General features: G+C 40.8%; 1 protein-coding gene across 1 annotated transcript in view; it reads right to left on the bottom strand.

Moving 5' to 3' along the window:
• ipo11 (importin 11) overlaps window positions 1-24,059 on the bottom strand; it is a 476,887-nt gene that overhangs the window by 215,390 nt on the left and 237,438 nt on the right. The window contains exons 21-22 of the mRNA XM_060823716.1: window positions 15,732-15,847; window positions 1,200-1,276 (exon numbers count right to left, since the gene is read on the bottom strand). Of these exons, the coding sequence (XP_060679699.1) occupies window positions 1,200-1,276; window positions 15,732-15,847 (193 nt within the window). The remainder of the gene's footprint in view (window positions 1-1,199; window positions 1,277-15,731; window positions 15,848-24,059) is intronic.

Here is a 24,059-nt window from a genome sequence, read left to right as displayed (position 1 = left end):
TCTTCGTACTTCACTGCATTAAATGAAATATATTAGTGGTATCCAATAATATTTTCTCACTGACAATGTTAGGAATTCCATAACATAACGCCTCAAAGGAGACCTGCAGATTAATACATGGAAATCATTATCAAGAAAAAGCTGTTATGCTATAATAATATCAGCTTCTTAATAAAAGCTTATTTTTAAAACAAAGTTGTGTATTTTAATAATTCTACAAGCAAATGCACAACTTATGAGTACTGGACAGAATTTCAAACCAAATGCTGGAACATAATAAATATCAGCTTAACTTTCCCATATATTCCATTGACAAATCACTAAACAAATTCATTTAAAAAATTCACTCACCCTCGAAATCCTGCTGAACAACTAACAAGTCTTTCTCCTAAGTAATGTAAAGCAAACTGTGCTAATTTACCTGTGGCTCAGGTTGCAATCCTGAGGATATTCCTTTGGAGGGTGGTTTTTCATTTTGGGTCAGCCTAGGTCATGACAGGGGCAGGACTATGGGGTGGGTAAAATACATGGAAGGTGATGTTCAGGCTCCAAAAGTATTAAAGTCAATCATGTTCCCTGGCCAATACCTCTGTCTGGGGCTTGCTGCAGTGCTCCAGCGAGGTTCAGTGCAGGCTGGAAGGACAACATCTCATTTTATACTTGGGGACACTGCAGTCTTCAGGGCTCAATGTTGAGTTTAACAATTCCTGATTTCAGCACAACAAACCCTTTTTCACCTACTTATGACCCCCACTGTTAAGTTTTCTTTCTCACAGGCTTACCATTATCCATCCCTTTATCTACCTAATTGTCTTCATTTCTGTCTCTGCTCATTTCGACCCACCTTCACCAGCCACCACTCCTCCACCCACCCAAATACTGTTTTTAGCACGTGGACCACCTTTTCTTAGCTATTAAGAGTTCTGAAGAAGGGTCATTGGACTCAATGTTAACTCTGCCTTCTCTCCAAAGGTACTGCCAGACCTGTTGAGCTTCTCTTGCATTTTCTGCTTTTGTTTCTCTCTCCCAAGTAGGTAGCTTGTGTTAAACTTTGATAGAGAGTAAAAAAAGAGCAGAATAATTGATATTTGCAACTGTGGGACAAGGAATTGTGTAAAAACTTTTCAGAAATATACCTGTAAAAACTTGTGACTTGGACAATATAAAATTATTAAACCGTAACAGTAAGCTATACTTACCAAGTAAAGCAGACATATTCTGAAAAATTCCAAGAAGCTCCGGCGTGATTGATGGGCTGTTTTCCAATGTCACTAACCTATAAGATAATAGTTAACAACTAGCTGAGGAGTTTCACTAACACTGAGCAGTTACAAAATAAACAAATGAACAGCATCAACTGATAAGACCTAAAATTCTGCAGTATCTCAATGGGCAATCTTGACATCAAACACCTGAGCACTGTCACTGGTTAAGATACTCAAGGCTGTAATTAGCAAATCAGAATACCAGTTTAATTACGCAGCTCATTTGCTAAGGGAATTAACATCTATAAATAATTTTTTTTAAAATAAGAAATGGAGAATAATGCTCCAAAGAAGATCGCAATTGTTAGTTCATTTTAATTTAATTTCAGCAACGTATGTGCTCCTCACCCCGCTTAAAAAAATCTTTGAGTGTTTATCTTCCGCAAAAAATGAATTATACTATTGTTTTCCACATTGGTTGATATATTGTTTGTACTATGATGTAATAATTCCCAAACTAGCTTTAAGATGTACATTAATAATGATCATGCTGGGCTACTTTGGCCTTTTGACCTCATCAACTGAATTGTGAATGCAACAATTCTCTTTGAAACTTGTATTAAAATACAGATTAAATACATGTCTATGGAATACTAACATTCACTCTGTATCTACTCCTCCAAACTGCAGTATAAACAAATGGTATATCTGGCTGTCTTCACACAAAAATACTGCTTGAATGTACTGGCTTGAACAGCTGAAAAGTGCATAGGAAGAAAGCAGGAACATAGTACTGAAATTGATGATCAGTCATGAGCATGCTGAATGGTGTAGCAGACTCAAAAGCTGATTGTCCTACACCTGCTTCTATGAGCACAAAGCAGATGGGAAAGTGTGTAAATGCACAAACAGAGTGCAACATATCAGGAAATCACTAATTTTGTTTCCCACTCGGTACTGAGTTAACTTATCTCATCTACTGGGATGATAGGTGTACAACAATTAGCATCAGAGAGAGGAAAAATTGCCAGATGGGTTCCCACTCCTGAACACCAGTCAAACGTTTAGAAAGAATGAGGATGAAGATAAGTTCCTATGTTTGTTACAAGTTTATGAGACATTTTGACTAGGCTTTTAGATGAGCTAACACTACTATTTTCTCCCATTTATACTGCACTTTCTTTGCAGCACATTCACCCTGAATCCTAAGAAAAGAGCAAGCCCCAGACTGTCCAAGTCTTGTCCAGTTTCAGGACTGAACTACTATTCAATTTGGTCATTAACTTAGTCTTCACTTGCATATTACCTATGGGCATAAATTTATTACTGAAATTGATTCACTTTACTTTTGAAATTTGATAGCGTCTAAAATGGAACAATAAAAAATATTAAATTAGGAATTACTGAGATTGTACAATTTGCATTACTGTCTGAATATTAAATTTGACTTAACAAAGACCAAATTAGTTTATCTTAAAAAGAAAAAGCAATGAATAAGAAAATAAGAATATAAGAAGTAGGAGCAGGAGTAGGCCCATTGAGTTTGCTCTGCCATTCAATGGCTGCTCTTCTCGTAGAACTCAAGCTCCATTAACCACCCACTCACCATCACCCTTAATTCCTTTAATGTTCAAAAATCTATCTTTGCCTTAAAAACATTAACGAAGGAGCCTCAATTGCTTCACTGGGTAGGGAATTCCACACATTCACAACCCTATGGGTGAAGTTCCACTTCAACTCAGTCCTAAATTTGCTTCCCCTTATTTTGAGACTATGTCCCCTAATTCAAGTTTCAATTGCCAGTGGAAACAACAATCCCTGCTTCTACCTTACCTACTACTTTCACAACTTAATATGTTTCCATAAGATCCTCCCTCATTTTTCTAAATTCCAAAGGGTATTGCCCCAGTCTGCTCAATCTCTTCTCATAAGTGAATATTCAACTCCAGAATCAACCCAGTTAATCTTCTCTGCAACCCCTCCAGCACATCCTTTCTCAAGTGAGGAGACCAAAACTGTACAAAGCACTCCTGATGTGGGCTCACCAGCACCCTATATAGCTGCCTGTTTTTTGACTCCATTCCTCCAGCAATGAAAGAAAATATTCCATTTGCTTTCTTAAATAACTGCTGCACCTGCAAACCAACTTCTTGTGACTCATGCACAAGGACACCCAGATCTCTCTGTACAACAGCGTGCTACAATTTTTCACCATTTAAATAATAGCCCATTTTGCTGTTACTCCTATCAAAATGGATGTCTTCACATTTACCAACATTGTAGTAAATATATCCTAAAATTTGAAAGACAAAAACTTTTAAAAATTAAACTAGAAATTAAGACAACACAGCTAGGTTTGGTGATATGCACCAAGGAACTTCAGGGAGATGCAATATGTGGTGTGCAAATCTTGATACATTTTTTTTCTTTTAGAGATTATTACACTCTAGGATTGTTCCATCTTCAGAAAAGGAGACAATATGAATCTATTCAAGTCAGTATTCTAAAGGGTGGCATGGTGGCTCAGTGGTTACACTGTTGACTCATGGTGCCAGGGGCCTGGGTTCAACTCTAGCCTAAGACAACTGTCTGTGTGGGTTTTACACATTATCCTTGTGTTTGCATGGGTTTTGTCCCACAGATTTAGAATGCAAAGCCTTTTTATGAAGTCGCAATGGTTGTCGCAAATGTTTCCTCTCTATCTAACCAATCAGATATTGCACCTGGAATGACTTACTAAAAGGCCCTTTCATAGACTCCCCGCAATATAGAAGCAGGCCATGCAGCCCATCAAGTCCACACCAACCATCCAAAGAGCATCCCACACAGACCCATCCCCTACCCTATCCCTGTATTTCCCTTGGCTAATCCACCTAGCTTGTACAACCCTGGACACAATTTAGTATGTTCAATCCACCTAATCTGCACAATTTTGGACTATGCGAGGAAAGCAGAGCACCCAAAGGAAACCCATGCAGACATGGGAAGAATATCTAAAAATGCACACAGATAGTCACCCAAGAGTGGAATTGAAACTGGGTCCCTAGCACAATGAGGCGATCCACTGAGCCACCATGCTGCCCTACATTTCCCTTCATGCCTTTCTACCCTGGTACATCTTGTATCTCGCTCCAGTCCTTTCCATCTATTTGCCCTTCACTCTTCACACATCCTTTGCCCATCTGTCTATCCGTACATCTTCTCTCATGTGGCCTCTCTGCATTCATATATCAAATGCTTCCTTATGGCCCCTCCAATTCCCTCACTATTACACATCATCACATCATCTGTCCATTTCTCTCCCTTTCCCTGCCTCACGTCAGTTTTGCTATTACCCCCACTTCTTCTCATGCCCTCACCCACTAGCCCCTTCTTCACACTATCCCCTTCTTTACGCTCATCTCTCCTCTCCTCCCCTCCCTCCATCTTTTGCTCACTTTTTTTCTACTACACCCCTTTCAAACTTCTTCATAACTGAGCTCCTCATCCCTGGAACCATTTTATATAAACAGTTTCAATACTCTTTTGAATGTGTTCAAATAGTTTGTATAATGTGGCACCCAAAACTAAAGACATTACTCCAAGTGAGGTCTAACAAGTGTCTTACACAAGTTCAACAACACCTCGTGCACTTGTACCCTATACTTCGATATATAAAGTCAAGAATATTGTATGCTTTACTTATTGCTCTTTAATGATCTGGGCATCCACCCCTGTGCCCCTACACCATCTATTTTGGTAGAAAGAACATTAAGGACAATCCAAACAGTACCCCAGCTCAGATTGTCTTTCGATGTTCTTTCTACCAAAATACATCACCTCAGACTTCACTGCACTGAAATTCATCTGCCATTGTGCTCACCAACATGTCCAAGTCCTTCTGGAATTCTACACTATCAGTTTACAATTTTTCCAAGGTTAGTATCACCTGCAAAATCTGAAAGTGGACCACCAATATCTAGATAACTCAAATATATCAGGAAAAGCAAAACTCCACAAAAAAAACCTTCTTCCACTGGCATTTCGTATCACTTATTTTGCTCTCCTTCCCTCTCATCCTCCCTCTCCCACTTGCACTTTTTCCTTTTCCCAATTGCCATCAGCCTACTCATTTTCTCAGCTTCTCATCCTCCCTCACTCTCTCAGATGATATTACTCCCTTCCTTGGATTTAAATAATTTTGCTTGCAAAATGTGATGCACTTGGAATATAAATTCTGATGGCAGTGATTTTCAGTTCACAGTCATAATCCTATCAGCAAATATCTGTAATTTGGAAGTTACTTCTGTTTAGTTCATGACTCCCTCTTGAAGACAGCTTTACAATGAAAATACCCTGGTCACGAGTGGAAAGCTGTTTAATAACAGGAGGATACTGCATTAGCAAATAAAAATCACAGTAACTTTCTTTGGGACTGTGAAATTAACCTGCTGGATCAGCACAGATCATTTTGCTGACCCTCCTAAAGATGAATCATTACCTCTGACAGAAAAACAAGGGCTAAGTCAGACTTGCCGCTAAGGTTCTCATTATACTTGTCTAGCCTTATCACATAGGCATCCCAACAAATGAAAAATTATTGTTTCAGCTTCCTGTCAGACACAATACTAAATCATGAAAGTCATTTAGGTTAAAACTGTATCATTTATTTTTTCACTCTCATCTTTTAACAACTTTCATTTGCACGCATGAATTAATGGCAATCTCCATTTTTCTTAGTTTCCTTTCATCAAATCTTTGTCAAAGCTTTTCTTCAAGAGGAAAGCCATTTCTATTTTCAATGCAATTGTGCCTGAATCACTAACATTATTATGAGCCATAAATCAAAAATCACTTCTCTTAAACTACTTATCTCAAGAAGTTTGTGATTTCACTTAAATGTGAACACAAAGTAAAGGGGATAAATTATTACAGACAGGCCATGTAACTGCAAAGATAACCTTTCATGTATTGTTCAAACATAGCATCTTAGCTCCAAAAATAATGTTACTTTACTTTGTATCATCAGCAAAAAAAAGTTTGTCTTTTAAGCTGTGTCACTCAAAATTCTAATAAAATTGCTTCTGATATTATTGAGCAATTTAGGGTTAATAATTTGAATATACCATGCAGTGTATCAGCAATTAAACTGCAATATATTATGTCTTGAAGTTTCATCAAAGCTCATTATAAACATTGCTTTTTCAAATATGCCATGTATTTGCAGACTGTATGCTTTATTTCAGATTTCTAGCATTTCCAGTTATTCATCTTTACTGCCATATACCATTTGTTATTTGGCTTCACTTGGATTACTAATATATTTCTACAAGTCATAAAGCAAAGTAATATTTTCTGCGCACATACTATAAGTAATAACATTTTATTATTTTATTTTTTATCCATCATGGTTATTGATTTTGGGTTGATTAGATATAATGGGGGTTGAATGTCTAATTTCAGGGCATTCAAAAGCAATAACACTAATCTAACCACGTTACGTAGAGTCATAGAGATGAACAGCATGGAAACAGACCTTTCGGTCCAACCCGTCCATGCCGAATAGATATCCCAATCTAATCTGATCTCATTTGCCAGCATTTGGCTCATATCCATCTAAACCCTTCCAATTCATATATTCATCCAGATGCCTTTTAAATGTTGCAATTGTACCATCCTCCACCATTTCCTCTGGCAGCTCTTTCCATACACTCACCACCCTCTGCGTGAAAACGCTGCTTCTTCGGTCTCTTTTATATCTTCCCCTTTCACCTTAAACCTATGCCCTCTAGTTCTGGACTCTCCCACCCCAGGGAAGGGATTTTGTCTATTTATCCTATCCATGCCCCTCATGGTATTATAAACCTCTACAAGGTTTCGACGTTCCAGTGAAAACAGCCCCAGCCTATTCAACCTCTCCCTATCACTCAAATCTTCCAACCTTGGCAACATCCTTGTAAATCTTTTCTGAGCCCTTTCAAGTTTCACAACATCCTTCCGATAGGATGGAGACCAGAACTGCATACAATATTCCAAAAGTGGTCTAACCAATGTCCTGTGCAGCTGCAACATGACCTCCCAACTCCTACACTGAATGCTCTGACCAATAAAGGAAAGCATACTAATTGCCTTCTTCACGATCCTATTTACCTGTAACTCTACTTTCAAGGAGCTATGAACCTGCACTCCAAGGTCTTTTTATTCAGCAACACTCTCTGGGACCTTACCTTTAAATGTAAGGTATAAGTCCTGCTAAGATTTGCTTTCCCAAAACGCAGCATCTTACATTTATCTAAATTAAATTCCATCCGCCACTTCTCAGCCCATTGGCCCATCTGATTAAGATCCCATTGTAATCCAAGGTAACTTTCTTCGCTGTCCATTACACCTCCAAATTTGGTGTCATCTGCAAACGTACTAACCGATACCTCCTATGTTCACATCGAAATCATTAATATGAATGACAAAAAATAGTGGACCTAGCACTGATTCTTGTGGTACTCCACTGGCCACAGGTCTCCAGACTGAAAAACAACCCTCGACCACCATCCTTTGTCTTCTATCTTGAGCCAGTCTTGTATCCAAATGGCTAGTTCTCTCTGTATTCCACGAGATGTAACCTTGTTAACCAGTTTCCCATGGGGAACCTTGTCAAATGCCTTACTGAAGTCCATGCGATCATGTTCACCACTCTGCCCTCATCAAACCTCTTTGTTACTTTTTCAAAATTGAATATGCTCTATTTAGTTTACAGCTCAAATGGTCTATTTCTGTTTCCCTTTCCCATTCTCTAATGCTATGAAAGAGTTAGCTCAGAAAAAGTGGACTTTAAGAAACTATTACATTTTCCATAAGGCAGCACTGTGGCTCAGCAGTTAGCACTGCTGCCTCACAGCTACAGGGCACTGGATTTGATTAGGGCGACTAACTGTGTGGAGTTTGCACATTCTCGCTGTGTCTGCATGGGTTTCCTCCAGGTGCTCTAGTTTCCTCCCACAGTCCAAAAATGTGCATGTTAGGTGAATTGGCAATGTTAAATTGCCCAAAGTGTTTGGGGATGTGTAGGATAGGTGTGTTAGGCATGGGGAATGTAGTGTAATACGGTAGGGGAAGACTCTGGGTGGGATACTCTTCGGAGGGTTGGTGTGGACTTGTTGGACCGAATGGACAGTTTTCACATTGTAGGGATTCTATGATTCTTTGTTACATGGTATATAATGGGCTTTCCTGGGGCTAAGGATAACTTTTTTTTGGATAAATTCTAATTACTTAGACTTGAGTAGACTCTATTTCAAAATTTGAAGTTGACTTAGAATTTGGAAATAATATGAAGTGTGAAAAGCATACATTAAACCAAAATAGGACATATATAGGTTGGTGTCAGATAAAATTTAATGTAGAGGGCACAATGTTTCCTGTTATTTTTCTTGCTGCTGTGTTGACCTCTGTGTTTTGTGCAAGGCAGCAACGTCCAGGAGCAGAAATGGAAGCCATGCATTAGCTCTCCGATCAATAAGTGCATAGCTTCCCAGGGGGCAGGGAACATTGCAGAGATTTGTAAAGTTCTACATTTTGGTAGAAAGAATGAGAAAAATGAAGATCACAATCTTTAAAAGGAGTTATAGTAAAGCAGCCTGGGTTTCATGAGCATAAATATTGCTGAAAAACAAGGCAGCTTGCAGTTAAAAAATCACAAGGGATTGGATTTTGTAGGCAGAGGCAAGGTGTACAGCAATAACTTTTTTGCTGATTTTTTAAATTAACCTCTGCTTTGACTTTAACGGGAGAACTGCATTCAATTTTGGAAACCACTCTCTAGGTAATTCAGGGAGGCTTTAGAGAGGGTACAGGGAAGGCTTTGAGAGAATGGGTGCAGCAATACAAGACTGCCAATGGAATGGAGAAGCTGGATTACTCTTCTTTGAGAAGGTTAAGAGGAAATTTAATAGATGTTTTCATAACCATGAGGGGTCCAGACAAAGATAATTGGAAGAAACGGTTCCTACTGATGCAAGAACTGCAGGGTATCTAGAAGGGGTTTGGCTAAAGAACCAGCAGGAAATGAGGAAAAATACTTTTAACCAGGCCAGTGGTTGGGATCTGAAATGGTCTGAGTCTGGTGGAAGCAAATACAATCATATTTTCCAAAGACAAATGGATATGCAGCTGAAGACAACAAAATGCACAGCTATGAGTAAAGGGCATGGAAAAGGGACAGCACAGCTGCTCTTATAGAAAGCCAGCAAGGACCTGACAGAGTGTACTAATCATTCTGGTTGTACGGTTACATACAAAAGAGATATTTTGACACATGTTTCAAAGCAAGAACAAATTGCAGGGTTAAGGTACCATTAATGAACACTTCATAGTTTATTTAACTATCTACATGTGATGATTTATAATGTACTGAAGACAATTTGTTAACAATGCAACATTTTTGTTAAGTTTTTTTTGGAACAGACACCTCAATTTCCTGCTTCTGTTATAATGACAATGCTCTTGCTGCCTGTTTTGTTTGGCAAGTGTGTAATCTTGTTAAATTAGGGTTGATGCACATAAATGTGCCCAACATAGCAGCAGTGGGCTTGCAACAATAAGTCACATAACTGAGGTGCTGGATGTGGACACTGGAAAAATACTAACAAGAGATGTTCTTGGTATTAGATGACAAATGATTGAGTAGTCTGGAAAGACTATGTACCTCACAGCATATATACTTAATTTGGAAAGCCTGTCATGTCGCGTCAGGAAGCATCAATCTATATAATGTGATTAACATACAGCAAATCCATTGGGGATTTGATCATTTCATACTGTGCATTTTTGCTGACAGATGAACAGACCATTTCATGAGAGGCAGGCTCTGCCTTAAGTGGCACAAATGGAAGGACTGGTTGTCATATTTTGTTGTTGGCTGTTGCTCTTGGCATTAGTGCATAATGTGAAGCTACTTTAGCCACTGTTCATCATGGCGATACAAGTCAGCCAACATTTGTTACCATTTCCTGCTGTTATTGACTAGTGTTCTCACATGCGCTAAAACTGATGGTTAGGGCCTTCGTGTCACACCTATAAACATCCTTTAAGCAAAGGATGTTGCAATGGTCTTCCAGCTCCCAGTATCTCACAATTCAGAAATCCCTTCAGAATGAGTCAATCTTCCGTCCTGTAAATGTGCCAAACCAGCAACGTCAATGCTGCATATGGAGTACTTGCATATTCAGGAGATTTGCTTTGGACAACGCTGTCATATTTGGGATTCTGTCTTTCCATGAGATGATAAAATCACACGGCAAATAATTGAGATGAAAACTGTTGAACTTATTTCCTTGATTGTTGTTGAGTTGTCATGCTTCACAACCATTCAACATGCTCCCAAAAAAATCCAGTCACAAAGACTCAGATTAACTAGTTAATGAGGAGCAAGCTTGGTACATAATACTCAAAATTAGGTAATCTTGACCACAAAGATAATATTCAAGTCTCGGATAGAAGATCAAAGTCAAGGCAGGCAAGGAGTCGTCGAAAAAAAAACTAGTAGCTGAGATGTGGCCTTAAACAGAACCTGAACAGAAAGGGGAAGAAGTGAATTTAAAATGCCACTGTGTTATAAATTCTGAGTAGCTACTCAACAGACTGAAAGCCAGGAGGTATGGACTGCTTTACCACTTTCAGAGCAGATACCTGTCATCAAGCTGATAAGTGAATTCAAGACTTGCATTGACAACTACTAGACAATGGTACCTGGTAGGTATGGATGGGAACCCATACTCTCAAACCCATGCAAAAAGGCAAGTTCTATGGAAGTTGGAGATCTGAAATACAAAAAAACAAAGTACTGGAGAAACAGTTGACATTTCAAGTCCAATAGCACAGAATTAAAGAATTTTTATGGTGCAGGAGGCCACTTTGCGCACTGTGTTTGTACCTTTCCTTTTGGAAGTAAAGATGATCGGAGAATAAAGGTTTTTATGTTCATGACCAGGCCGGAGGAATGAATGAAATTGATGGTAATAGTGTCCAAAGTAAAACATAGAGCAGAGGAAGGATACAGAATAGGTGTTAATGGTGGATGTGTATAGTAGAAAATAGGTCAGTTTTGCTCAGAGCAAACCCATGCAAACATACTGAAAGTACCACCAGTAAACCCCTGGTTCACCTGCAAGGTGAGTTCAGGGCCTTCGACAATGAGGAGTGAAGAAATACAAAGGCAAGTGCTACATCAACTGAGGTTACATGGTGAGATGCCATGAACTGGGGAAAGAAGTGTTAGGAGTGACAGAGAGTGGGCCAATCTGCTACACAGGAAACAGACTTTGTAGAATGTTGACAATGGAGGGGAGAGAAAGATATTTTTGGTGGTGAAATCTGCTGGAGATGCCAGAAATTGTAATGGATGCTCCTTTGAATACAAGGTCAATGGAACAGAAAATAAAGATAACAGCAACCCTATTGTTGATCTGGGAGGAAGGGTACAGGATGAGAGCAGAGCTACAGAAAATTAGTCTGACACAGCTGAGAGCCCTGTCAACCATAGTGGAGGGAATGTTTGGTTGAGGGAAAAAAAGAGTACATGCTGGAGTACACCTGTACAAGGCATCATCATCAGAACAGACGCTCGGAAAAATTTGATGACTAGATCCGAGAACTTCCGGAAAGCAGGTTGCGATGAAATATAGTCAACTAACAATGAGAGTCAGTGGGTTTGTAATGAACATCAGTGGACAGTCTACCTCCAAAAATTGAAACACAGAAGTCAAGGAAGAGAAGAGTCAGAAATAAACTAGGTTAAGGATGGAAATTTGAAACAGGATTGCTTCATTTTTCCAATTCCAGATGAGAGAAGGAGAGTGTACTAATACTGCCATCAACATACTGGAGAATGAGTTGTGGAGGAAGCTCAAATCGGACTGGAATAAAGAATGGTCTATATATACCTCAAAGAAATAACTGGGAGCCATGCAGCTACCCACTTTTGTCCTCATGAGTTAATTGAAGAGTCACTTTCACGGCTGAGAGGACGAAATCAATGCTTGTGGGAAGCTTAATCATTGTGGCAACAAATGCATGAAGCAGCCATTTGCAAACTCCAGAAGTATCTAACTTGCACTCATTTCATCACCCATTTGCCATGCAAGCAGAGTGAAGGTAATTATGCATCAGATGCTCATCAAAGAAGGCTAGTCATATGCCACTGATTCTTGCTAAATATAACATGAGCATCTCAATTATTTAAACAGAAAAGCAATAATATTACCAAAGGCTAATACTGGTCGAAGGGGAACAAATTGCTCATGTAACTTCCAAAGATGCTATGGGAGCCAGGTAATATTGCTTCTTCATCTGTCATGTTGGTCTGCAGTGAATGGAGTGAGAAGTTGCACATTTGATGTGGGTCTGGGATAGGAAGTGTTTCAGAGCACTGCAGGCACTCCCTTTCTGATGACATGCTGCATTCACTCAGCTGGCATGACACTTTCACCAAGTTGCTGCACATGCTGATCCTGAAGATGATGATGGAGAAATATCCTTCATTATCAGGGGAGAGCATATTTTACTTTATGGTGAAGTATACTCAGCCCTCACATGCAGGATATGTCACTTGCATCTCCACCTCAAGTTCCTGTATGGAATGTTTTTAGTCATGCACCTCCAAATGTATCAGGCCATTGACCTATGCCACCCGTACAAGGTCACACCAGTTCAATTTCGGATGACAAGGCAGGCAGTAGGATTTGGAAACATAACTGGGATTCCTCACGTACAGGGTGCCATTCACTGCACACACATGGCACTGAGAGGGGCGAATCACAACAGTGCAGAATTCATCAAGAAGAAAAGATTCCATTCCCTTAATGCTCAGGTAATCTGTGATCACTGTTACCATTTGCTGGAGGTGTGTCCACTACCCTGACAATTGCCACAACTCCTCCATCCTGGAGAACTCTTGTGTATGCAATGCAGTTAAGGGTCTTGCTGCCTTACAAAACCGGTTACTGAAGTCAAGAGCCACTCATTGCGACTATGGCTCATAACACAATTGCATAACACCTGACTGGAAGTGGAGAGCAGATTTAATGCCACTCATGCCTTGACCTGGACCATGTTGCAGAGGAGTATAAGACTGCTGAAGATATGGGGCCATTATTTAAATAAAGAAAAACTGCAGAAAGCTGCAACACAACAGGACTTGTGCATGAAACACAGAAAGCTAGAACACAGGTGCAGCGGGTTATCAGAAAGCCTAATGGAATATTTGCTTTTATTACAAGGGGTTTGGAATATAAGATGAAGGAAGTCTTACTGCTGGTGAGACTACATCTGGTGTGCGACAGCTGTTTTGGTCCGCTTATTTAAGGACAGATATTTTTTCATTAGAAACAGTTCAGAGAAGATTCACTGGGGTGACCCATGTTATGAAGGAGCTGTCTTATAAACAAAGGCTAAATAGGTTGGGATTCTACTCACTGGAATTTAGAAGAATGACAGGAGATCTCATTGAAATATATGTGATTCTTGAGGGGCTTGACAAGATAATTGCTGAGAGGATGTTTCCCTTCATGGGACAGTCTAGGACCAGATGGCTCTGTCTTGGAATAAAGGGAGGAGAAAGGGAGCACTGCAGATGCTGGAGATCGGAGTTGAGAGTGTGGTGCTGGAAAAGCACAGCAGGTCAGGCAGCATCTGAGGAGCAGGAGAATCGACATTCAGGCATAAGCCTTTCATCAGGAATTTCGGGCATAAGCCCATTCCTGACGCAGGGCTTATGCCCAAAATGTAGATTCTCCTGCTCCTCAGATGCTGCCTGACCTGCTGTGCTTTTCCAGCACCACACTCTCAACTTGAGATAAAGGGAGGTCAATTTAAGACTGAGATTTATTCTAGTCTTTGTCTTTCCAAGATAATATTAGGTAGAAGAGGCACTTTTCAAGAACTGGTCCTTGACTGACTTGCAAGATTACTGGACTGTGATTTGACCAGAATAACCACTGCCCCATGAGATGTGCTCTTCTTCTACAGCAAAGTTGTAGGGTGAGCAAATGGCATGGGCCCTATTTACAAGACTGCTGATAATAGTGTGAACAGCCATAAACAGATCCCAAAGTGTATATTGACTAGTGAAGATAGGTTCAGGGTAGACAGTAGTGGAAAACCCAAAATTGCAAATTTCTTAATTAATGTGTCAAGAAAAGGGGGAAAAGTCGGATTGGTCTGTCTGAAAAGTGAATATGAGTGGAGATGGGCATTATTAAAACATGTAAAGAAATTTTTGCTAGCAGTTGCAGATTTAAAGATCACTTATCTGAATTAACAGAAATAAATCTACATTCTCAAAAGCAATGCCTAGTTCACTTGCCAGCCAAGCTGCAGCCTTTCTCCAGTACAGTAGTATGATCTGTTGTGATCAATTAGAATTTGGCATTCTTGCATTCATCCTGGTGAATTCAAAATCAATTTGGTAGTATGTCTCTCTTTTCTGCAGTATGTGACTACATCATCTAGAAACATAGTGCTTGACAAATTTCTCTCCTTAAATGATGTCTCCACATTGAAATAAAAATGCAATTAATTCAGAGGTGTGAATAGAAAGTAACTTAATAGAAATTATTGTTTATAATTTGCTTTACAGGTGAGGTTAGAAATTACATCAGCAAAATAATTCAATGTCAGGTACCAAAATTTTTACTCAATAGCTCTTCTCAACTGACATCTGCATCTTAATTTGAACGAAATGGCAAAACATTATAATTTGATTGTGCATTAATTCCCAATATCAACCATGTGTACGTTCCAAACATAGCCCATTCAGACAGAGTTGCGCTTTTGGATTTTCTCATCAGTTGGTGATTTTTCTTTAAAACATTGGCAAGGTTACAGAGAAAAATACAAAAAAGTAAATGTTGAGTGGAAATCAGTGCTGATAGTCTAGCGATGTTATCATTAGACTGTTGATCCAGAGACCCAGGTAATGTTCTGGGGACCCATTTTGAAATCCCACTGTGGCAGATTGAAGAATATGAATTTGATAAGAATCTGCAATTAAGAGTTCAGTGAGCGTGAAATCATTCTCAATTGTTGGGAAAAAAAATCTGATTCAATAACTTCCTTTAAGGAATGAAACTTCTGTCCTTACATGTTCTAGCCTACATGCGACTCCAGAGCCATAACAATGGCACTGATTCTCAATTGCTCTCTAGACAATTATGGATAGGCAAAAATAATTGGCCTGTTGGCATCTGAATACTTTCTATATTCAAATTCTACATTCGTTCTGCATCTAAAATATGAATTTCTCTCCTTAAATTATGTCTCCACATTGAAATAAAAATGCAATTAATACAGAGGTGTGAATAGGAAAGTAACTTAATAGAAATTATTGTTTATAATTTGCTTTACAGGTGAGGTCAGAAATTACATCAGCAATACCCATCTACTAAACATGACCATGACTGACAGTGCATAATGCTGCATCAATATTTAGTTTTTAATTGTTCGATCAATCCACAAAAAAACTCAGATTGAAGTTTCACAATAAGGACTACTCACCACAATTCTAAACCATCCTCCAGCAGATAAACATGAGGTGGCTGAGAAACATCTGTGCTCAGTTGAATGATTGGAAGCAAGAATGGGTAGAGATTTCTGCTGTCTGCTCCCAAACCCTAGAGATAAGAAAAGTCTGAAAAGTCATATAACAGATCGACTTCATATCTAGAGAAAATGAAGATATAATGCATATCTACAAATATAATGTGCACCTTTCCTGAAAGATTGTTCAAAATTCTTGGATATGCATTGCATAAAAACATAGCTGGTGAAAATATCATGAATTATAAAGAAAGCAAAAGGAATAAACATCAAGCAAAGCTAAAAAAAGGGGTGCCACATACAATCAGAAAGTAAACACATTTTTAAATGTATGAACCTACAAGCATACAATTTGGAGCAGTATTACTCCACATTGCAGCCTATACACCTGAAACAAAGGAGTGAAAAATAACCTGGAATACTTCTACTTCTGCCTTAAAAATATTGAAAGGCAACACTTCCACCACCTTTTGGGTAAGTGTTGCAAAAATTCTCAATTCTCGGAGAAAAATGTTCTCCTCATCTCAGTTTTAAATGGAAGATGACTTCCATAACAATAATTCCTAGCCCTACAGTTTACCAAAAGAGGAACACCCTTTTCACATACACTCTGTTATGGCCTCTCATAACCTTCTATGCATCAGCCAGGTCACCTCTTACATACAAACTTAATGGATACAAGTGTAACATATCCAACCTTTCCTCTAACAGCAATCCAAACATTCTAGGCATTCGTCTGTAAACCACTTCTAACAAACTTACATTCTTCCTTTAATGATGAGCATCAAGCACACAGCACTCCAAATATTGTCTCATTGGTGCACTATATAGTTGACATATCACCTCAGTTCCTTTTGCAATAATGATAACATACATAATTATGAATGTACATAATTACTCATTTTACTTGCTAATGGTGTTCTCTCTAAGTTTCTTTCCGGCTGTATGGGCCTCCAAGGTTCGTGTGCAGCAGCGACTTCTGGAACCAGGGTGAACCAACACTAATCACAAAACCTTGGAGCTGCAATTTAGAGGGAACATTGTTGCAATCCTATACAGGACAACAGAGAGACTCCGCCAAGGACCATCCTAGGACAAGTTGGCTCAGCTACCATGGCTGATCAGCACTGTGAGGAAAACGTCTCTGAGAGTGCATGAAATTCTTAAGGGGGAGGGTCAGCAGCCAAATGTCATTATGCACATCAGTACCAATGACATAGGTAGAAAGAGGGATGAGGTCCTGCAGAATAAGTATAGGGAGTTAAGAGAAAAGCTAAAAAGCAAGACTTCAAGAGTAGGAATCTCCGGGTAGCTACCAGTGCCGCATGTTAGTGAGGCAAGGAATAGAAAGATGGTACAGATGAATGCATTGCTAAGGAGCTGGTACAACAGGCAGCATTTCAGGTTCTAGGATCATTGGGACCTCTTCTAATGCAGGGGTAACATGTGCAAGAGAAATGGTTTGCACTTAAGCTAAAGGGAACCAATATTCTCGCAGGGAGGTTTGCCAGTGCTACTCAGGAAGATTTAAATAAGAGTGGCAGGGGACTGGGAACCAGAACAGCAAGTCAGCAATGGAGGGATTGAGGGGAAGGTACATGTTAGGACCAGTAAATCAGAAAGGATGGGCAGGCAGACACAGGTAAATGAACATGATGATAATAATGGGCTGAAGTGTGTATATTTAAACGCAAGTAGTATTATGTAACACAGATGAGCTTAAAGCCTAGATCAGTATATGGGTTTATGAGGTTGTGGCCATTACAGAGGTTTGGTTGAGAGACAGGCTTGTCAATGTTTGAAGGTTTTGTTGTTTTAGACGAAACAGAAGGGAAGATAAAAGTGGTGGAGGAGTTGCATTACTAATCAAGGAGGATGTCAAATCTGCACTCCGAGAGAATGTACTGGAGGACTCACCCACTGAAACAATATGGGTAGAGCTCAAAATCAAATTGGGTGCAATTACTCTGACAGGATTATATGCCCCCCAACAGCCAAGGAGGCATTGGGGAACAAATATGAAGGCAGATTATGGCAAGATGCAATTTAAACAGAGCTGTCACAGTGGATGACTTTAACTTCCCCAATATTGATTAGGACTCCCTTCGTGCAAGACGCTTCGCCCAGGCAGATTTTGTTAAGTGCATCCAAGAGTGTTTCTTGAAACAGCATGTGGATAGTGAGGTGCTGGAAAAGCACAGCAGGTGAGGCAGCATCCAAGGAGCAGGAGAATCAATGTTTCAAGTGAGAGCCCTTCATCAGGAGGGCATTCCTGATTAAGGGCTCTTGCCCGAAATGTCGATTTTCCTGCTCCTCGGATGCTGCCTGACGTGTTGTGCTTTTCCAGCACCATACTCTTGACTTTGATCTCCAGTCCTCATTTCCTCCACAGTATGTGGATCATCCAACTACAGGATGTGCCATACTGAATCTTGTATTGGCAAATGATCCTAGCCAGGTGACTGACCTTTCAGTAGGATAGCATTTTGCAAAGAGTATCACAACTCCTTAAATTTTAAGGCAGCTACAAATAAGGATAAGTCAGGATCTTGTGGGAAGGTACTAAGTTGGAGAAGAGCACGTTGCATCAATATTAGGGAGGAGCTAGGAAGTGGTAATTGGGAGGAGCTTTTATCAGGCAAGTCCACATTTGACATGTGGGAATTGTTTAAAGATCTGTTGATGTGAGTTCAAGACCAGCATGCTCCAGTAAGGAGGAAGGACAAGATGGCAAGGTAAGGGACCCTTGGATAATGAGGGAGGTTGTGAATTTAATCAAAAGGAAAAAAAAACAAGTATATGTAATGTTTCGGAAGCTAAAATCAGACAGGGACCATCAAGACTTGTGTTCCAGAACTTGCCACTCCCTTAGCCAACCTGTTCCAGTCCAGTTATAGTCTACCTAACAATGTTGAAAATCGCCCAAATATGTCTTATACATAAAAAGCAGAACAAAACTAACTGGGCCAATTACTGCCCCATCAGTTCACTCTCAATCATCAACAGTTCTATCAAGTAGTACCTGCTCCGCAATAACCTGCTCAGCAACACCCAGTTTGGGTTCCCAGGCCAGCCAACTCCCGAGCTCATTACAGCCTTGGTTTAAACATGGACAAAACAGCTGAATTCCAGAGATGAGATGAGATTGACAGCCCTTGACACAAAGGCAGCATTTGACAGACTGTGACATCAAGGACTCCTAGCAAAACTGAAATCAATGGATATCGGGGGCAGATTCTCCAGTGGTTAGAGTCATAAATGACACACAGGAAGACAGTTGTGGTTATTGGAGGTCAATCATCTCAGCTCAAGGACATCTCTGTAGGAGTTTTTCAGGGTAGTATCTGAGGCACAACCATCCTCAGCTGCTTCATCAAAGACTATCGTAAGGTCAGAAGTGAGAATGTTCATCGATGACTGCACAATGATCAGCACCGTTTACGACTGCTCAGATACTGAAGCAGTCTGTGTCCAAATGCAACAAGATCTGAACAACCTCCAGGCTTGGGCTGACAAGTAACATTCATGCCACAGTAATGCCAGGCTATGACCATCACCAACTAGAGACAATCTAATCATTGCCCCATCACATTCAATGATGTTAGCATCACTGAATCCCCCACTATCAATATTCTGGGAGTTATCATTGATCAGAAATTTAACTGGACTCACCACATAAACGCAGTGGTTACATGAGCAGGCCAGAGGCTAGGAATACTGCGGAGATTCCTCAAAGCCCATCCATCATCTACAAGGCACAAGTCAGAAGTGTGATGGAATACTTCTCACTTCCCTGGATGAGTGCAGCCTCAACAACACTCAAGAAGCTTGACACCACCCAAGACAAAGCAGCCTGTTTGATTGGCACTGCATCCAGAAGCATTCACTCCCTCCATCACCCATGTTCAGTAGCAGCAGTGTGTACTACATGCAAGACGCACTGCAGAAATTTAGCAAAGAACCTCAGGCAGCACCTTCCAAACCCAAGACCACTTCCATTGAGAAGGACAAGGGCAGCAGACATATAGCATCACAACCTATATGTTCCCCTCCAAGTCACTCATCACCCTGACATGGAAATAATGTCAGTATTCCATCACTGTTGCTGGATCAAAACCCTGGGACTCCATCCCTCATGGCACTGTGGGTGAACCCACAGCAGGTGGACTGCAGCTGTTCAAGAAGGCAGCTCACCAAAACCCTGTCAACAGCAACGAGGGATGGGCAATAAATGCTAGCCAGCCAGCAATGGCCACATCCCACTAAACTGAATTGAAAACAAATGGAACATAAAGAAAGCAGGGAAGAACTCAACCAGGGAATTAGAAGAGCAACAAGGGGCCATGAAGTAATCTTGTGAATAAGGTTAAAAAGAATCCCAAAGCATTCCATACATACATTAAAAATAAGAGGATAACTAGGGAGAAGATAGGATGGCTTAAAGATAAAGAAGAGAACTAGTGCTTAGAGGCAAAGGATGTGGGCAAGATCCTAAATGAGTACTTTGAAATAGTCTTTACAACAGTCTGGACCCAGGAGAAGTACATGATTAGATTAGATTACTTACGGTGTGGAAACGGGCCCTTCGGCCCAACAAGTCCACACCGAACCGCTGAAGCGCAACCCCACCCCCTACATTTACCCCTTCACCTAAGGGTATGGACAATTTAGCATGGCCAATTCACCTAACCTGCACATTTTTGGATTGTGGGAGGAAATCGGAGCACCCGGAGGAAACCCACGCAGACATGGGGAGAATGACTGTGTGGAGTTTGCACAGTCGCCTGAAGCGGGAATTGAACCCAGGTCTCTGGCGCTGTGAGGCAGCAGTGCTAGCCACTGTGCCACCCTTATATGGTGGATCGTGAAATTTGTGTGGAGCATGCTAATATGCTAGGGCATTTTGAGATCAAGAAAAAAGTGACGTGCTGTCTCTTGAAGAGCATTAAGGTGGATAAGTCCCCAGGGCCCAATAGTATTTACACCAACCTATTGAGAGGGAGGATTGCTGGGGCTTTGACAAAGATCTTTGTATCCTCACTAGCCTCTGGAGTGGTCCTGAATGACTGGTAAATAGCTAATGTTGTTCCTCTGTTCAAGAAGAAAAGTACAGATAATCCAGGGAATTATAGACCTGTGAGTCACACATTAACAGTTGGAAAACTTTTGGAAATAATGCTTAGGGGCAGGATTTATGCACATTTGGAAAAACATGGCCTAATTAGGGACAGTCAACATGGCTTTGTGCAGGACAGGTCATGTCTTACTAACATGACTGAATTTTTTGGAAAGGTGACAAAGGTGATCAATGAGGATACTGCAAATGAATGTTGTTTACATGGATTTTAGTAAGGTTTTCGACAAGGTCCCTCATGTTAGGTTGATCCAGAAGATTAAGATGCATAGGATTCGCGGTGACTTGGTCACGTGGATTCAGAATTGGCTTGCCCACAGAAGGCAGAGGGTAGTAGTGGAAGGTTGCTTTTCAGGTTGGAAATCAGTGACCAGTGGTATTCTGCAGGGATCTGTGACCTCTGCTGCTTGTGGTGAAAAATAAATGACTTGGATGAAAATGTAAATGGGTGGGTTAGTAAGTTTGCAGACTATACAACGATCAGTGGAGTTTTGAGTTGTGTAAAAGGTTGTCAAAGGATACAGCGAGTTATAGGTCAGTTGTGGATATTGGTGGAGAAATGGTAAATGAAGTTTAAGTCATATGAGTGTCAATTGCTGCACTCTGGGAGATCAAATTTTAAGGAAAAGTATATAGTTAATGGCAAGACCCTGAACAGCACTGATGTACAGAGGGATCTTGGGCCAAAGGCCAAAGTTCCCTGAAAGTGGACACATAAGGAGATAGGATGGTAAACATAGAACAGAACAACACAGAACAGGCCCTTCAGCACACAATGTTGTGCCGACCATTGATCCTCATGTATGCACCCTCAAATTTCTGTGACCATATGCATGTCCAGCAGTCTCTTAAATGTCCCCAATGACCTTGCTTCCACAACTGCTACTGGCAACGCATTCCATGCTCTCACAACTCTCTGTAGAGAACCTGCCTCTGACATCCCCTCTATACTTTCCTCCAACCAGCTTAAAACTATGACCCTTCGTAGTAGCCATTTCTGCCCTGGGAAATAGTCTCTGGCTTTCAACTCTACCTATGCCTCTCATTATCTTGTATACCTCAATTAGGTTCCCTCTCCTCCTCCTTTTCTCCAATGAAAAAAGTCTGAGCTCAGTCAACCTCTCTTCATAAGATAAGCCCTCCAGCCCAGGCAGCATCCTGGTAAACCTCCTCTGAACCCTCTCCAAAGCATCCACATCTTTCCTATAATAGGTCGACCAGAACTGGATGCAGTATTCCAAGTGCAGTCTAACCAAAGTTTTATAGACCTGCAACAAGATCTCACAACTCAAACTCAATCCCCCTGTTAATGAAAGCCAAAACACCATATGCTTTCTTAACAACCCTGTCCACTTGGGTGGCCATTTTAAGGGATCTATGTACCTGCACACCAAGATCCCTCTGTTTCTCCACACTGCCAAGAATCCTACCCTTAATCTTGTACTCAGCTTTCAAATTCGACCTTCCAAAATGCATCACTTTGCAGTTATCCATGTTGAACTCAACCTGCCACCTCTCAGCCCATCTCTGCATCCTGTCAATGTCTTGCGACAGCCTACAACAGCCCTCTATACCGTCAACGACACCTCCAACCTTTGTGTCGTCTGCAAACTTGCTGACCCATCCTTCAATCCCCTTATCCAAGTCATTAATAAAAGTTACAAACAGAAGCGGCTCAAGGACAGAGCCCTGTGGAACACCACTCATTACTGATTTCTAGGCAGAATATTTTCCTTCTACTACCACTCGGTCTTCTGTTGGCCAGCCAATTCTATCCAGACTGCTAAGTTCCCCCGTATCCCATTCCTCCTGACCTTCTGAATGAGCCTACCATGGGGAATCTTATCAAATGCCTTGCTGAAGTGCATATACACTATATCCACAGCTCAACCATCATCAACCTTTCTAGTCACATCTTCAAAGAACTCGATAAGGTTTGTGAGGCATGACCTGCCCCTCTCAAAGCAGTGTTGACTGCATTTAATCAAGCCATGCTCTTCCAGATGGTCATAAATCCTATCCCTCAGAATCCTTTCTAACACCTTGCAGATGACAGACGTGAGACTTACTGATCTGTAATTGCCTGGGATTCCCCTATTTCCTTTCTTGAAGAGAGGAATTACATTTGCCTCTCTCCAGTCCTCAGGTCCAATTCCAGTGGACAGCGAGGATGCAAAGATCTTCATAAGTGGCGAAGCAATTGCATTTCTCGTTTCCCAAAGCAGCCGAAGACAAATTTGGTCCGGGCCTGGCGACTTGTCAACCTTAATATTCGACAACATTTTCAGCACATCAGCTTCCTCTATCTCTATCCATTCCAGCATGCACACCTGCTCTTCAAAGGTTTCATTCACTACAAAGTTCGTTTCTTTCGTAAAGGCAAAAGCAAAAAACTCATTTAGGGCTTCCCCTACCACATCAGACTCCACACACAAGTTCCCTATGCTATCCCTGATCGGCCTTACTCTTTCTTTGACCATTCTCTTATTCCTCACATAAGTGTAAAATGCCTTTGTGTTTTCCCTAATCCGTTCTGCCAAGCCTTTCTCGTGCCCCTCCTGGCTCTCCTCAGATCATTTTTGAGCTCCTTCCTCGCCTGTCTGTAGTCCTTTAGAGCTGAGCTTGACCCCAGCTTCCTCCACCTTATGTAAGCTACCTTCTTCCTTTTGACGAGAAGCTCCACCGCTCTCGTCATCCAAGGTTCCTTTATCTTACCATTTCTTGCCTGTCTCAGAGGGACATATTTATTCATCACTCCCAACAACTGTTCCTTCAACAAGTCTCCACATGTCTATAGTGCCTTTATCATGGAACAATTGCTCCCAGTCCATGCTTCCTAACTCATGTCTAATCGCACCATAGTTTCCTCTTCCCCAATTAAATATCCTCCCATTTTGCCTAATCCTCTCCTTCTCCATTGCTATGTAGAATGTGAGGCAGTTTAGATTAGGTTACTTAGTTTAGATTACTTACAGTGTGGAAACAGGCCCTTCGGCCCAACAAGTCCACACCGACCCACTGAAGCGCAACCCACCCATACCCTTACATTTACCCCTTTACCTAACACTATGGGCAATTTAGCATGGCCAATTCACTTGACCCGCACATCTTTGTGACTGTGCGAGGAAACTGGAGCACCCGGAGGAAACCCA

The sequence above is a fragment of the Hemiscyllium ocellatum genome, chromosome 1, assembly GCF_020745735.1.
Source record: "Hemiscyllium ocellatum isolate sHemOce1 chromosome 1, sHemOce1.pat.X.cur, whole genome shotgun sequence".
Lineage (NCBI taxonomy): Eukaryota > Metazoa > Chordata > Chondrichthyes > Orectolobiformes > Hemiscylliidae > Hemiscyllium > Hemiscyllium ocellatum.
Note: the sequence above shows the minus strand (reverse complement) of the source record. Positions and strands in the feature narration are given on the sequence as shown.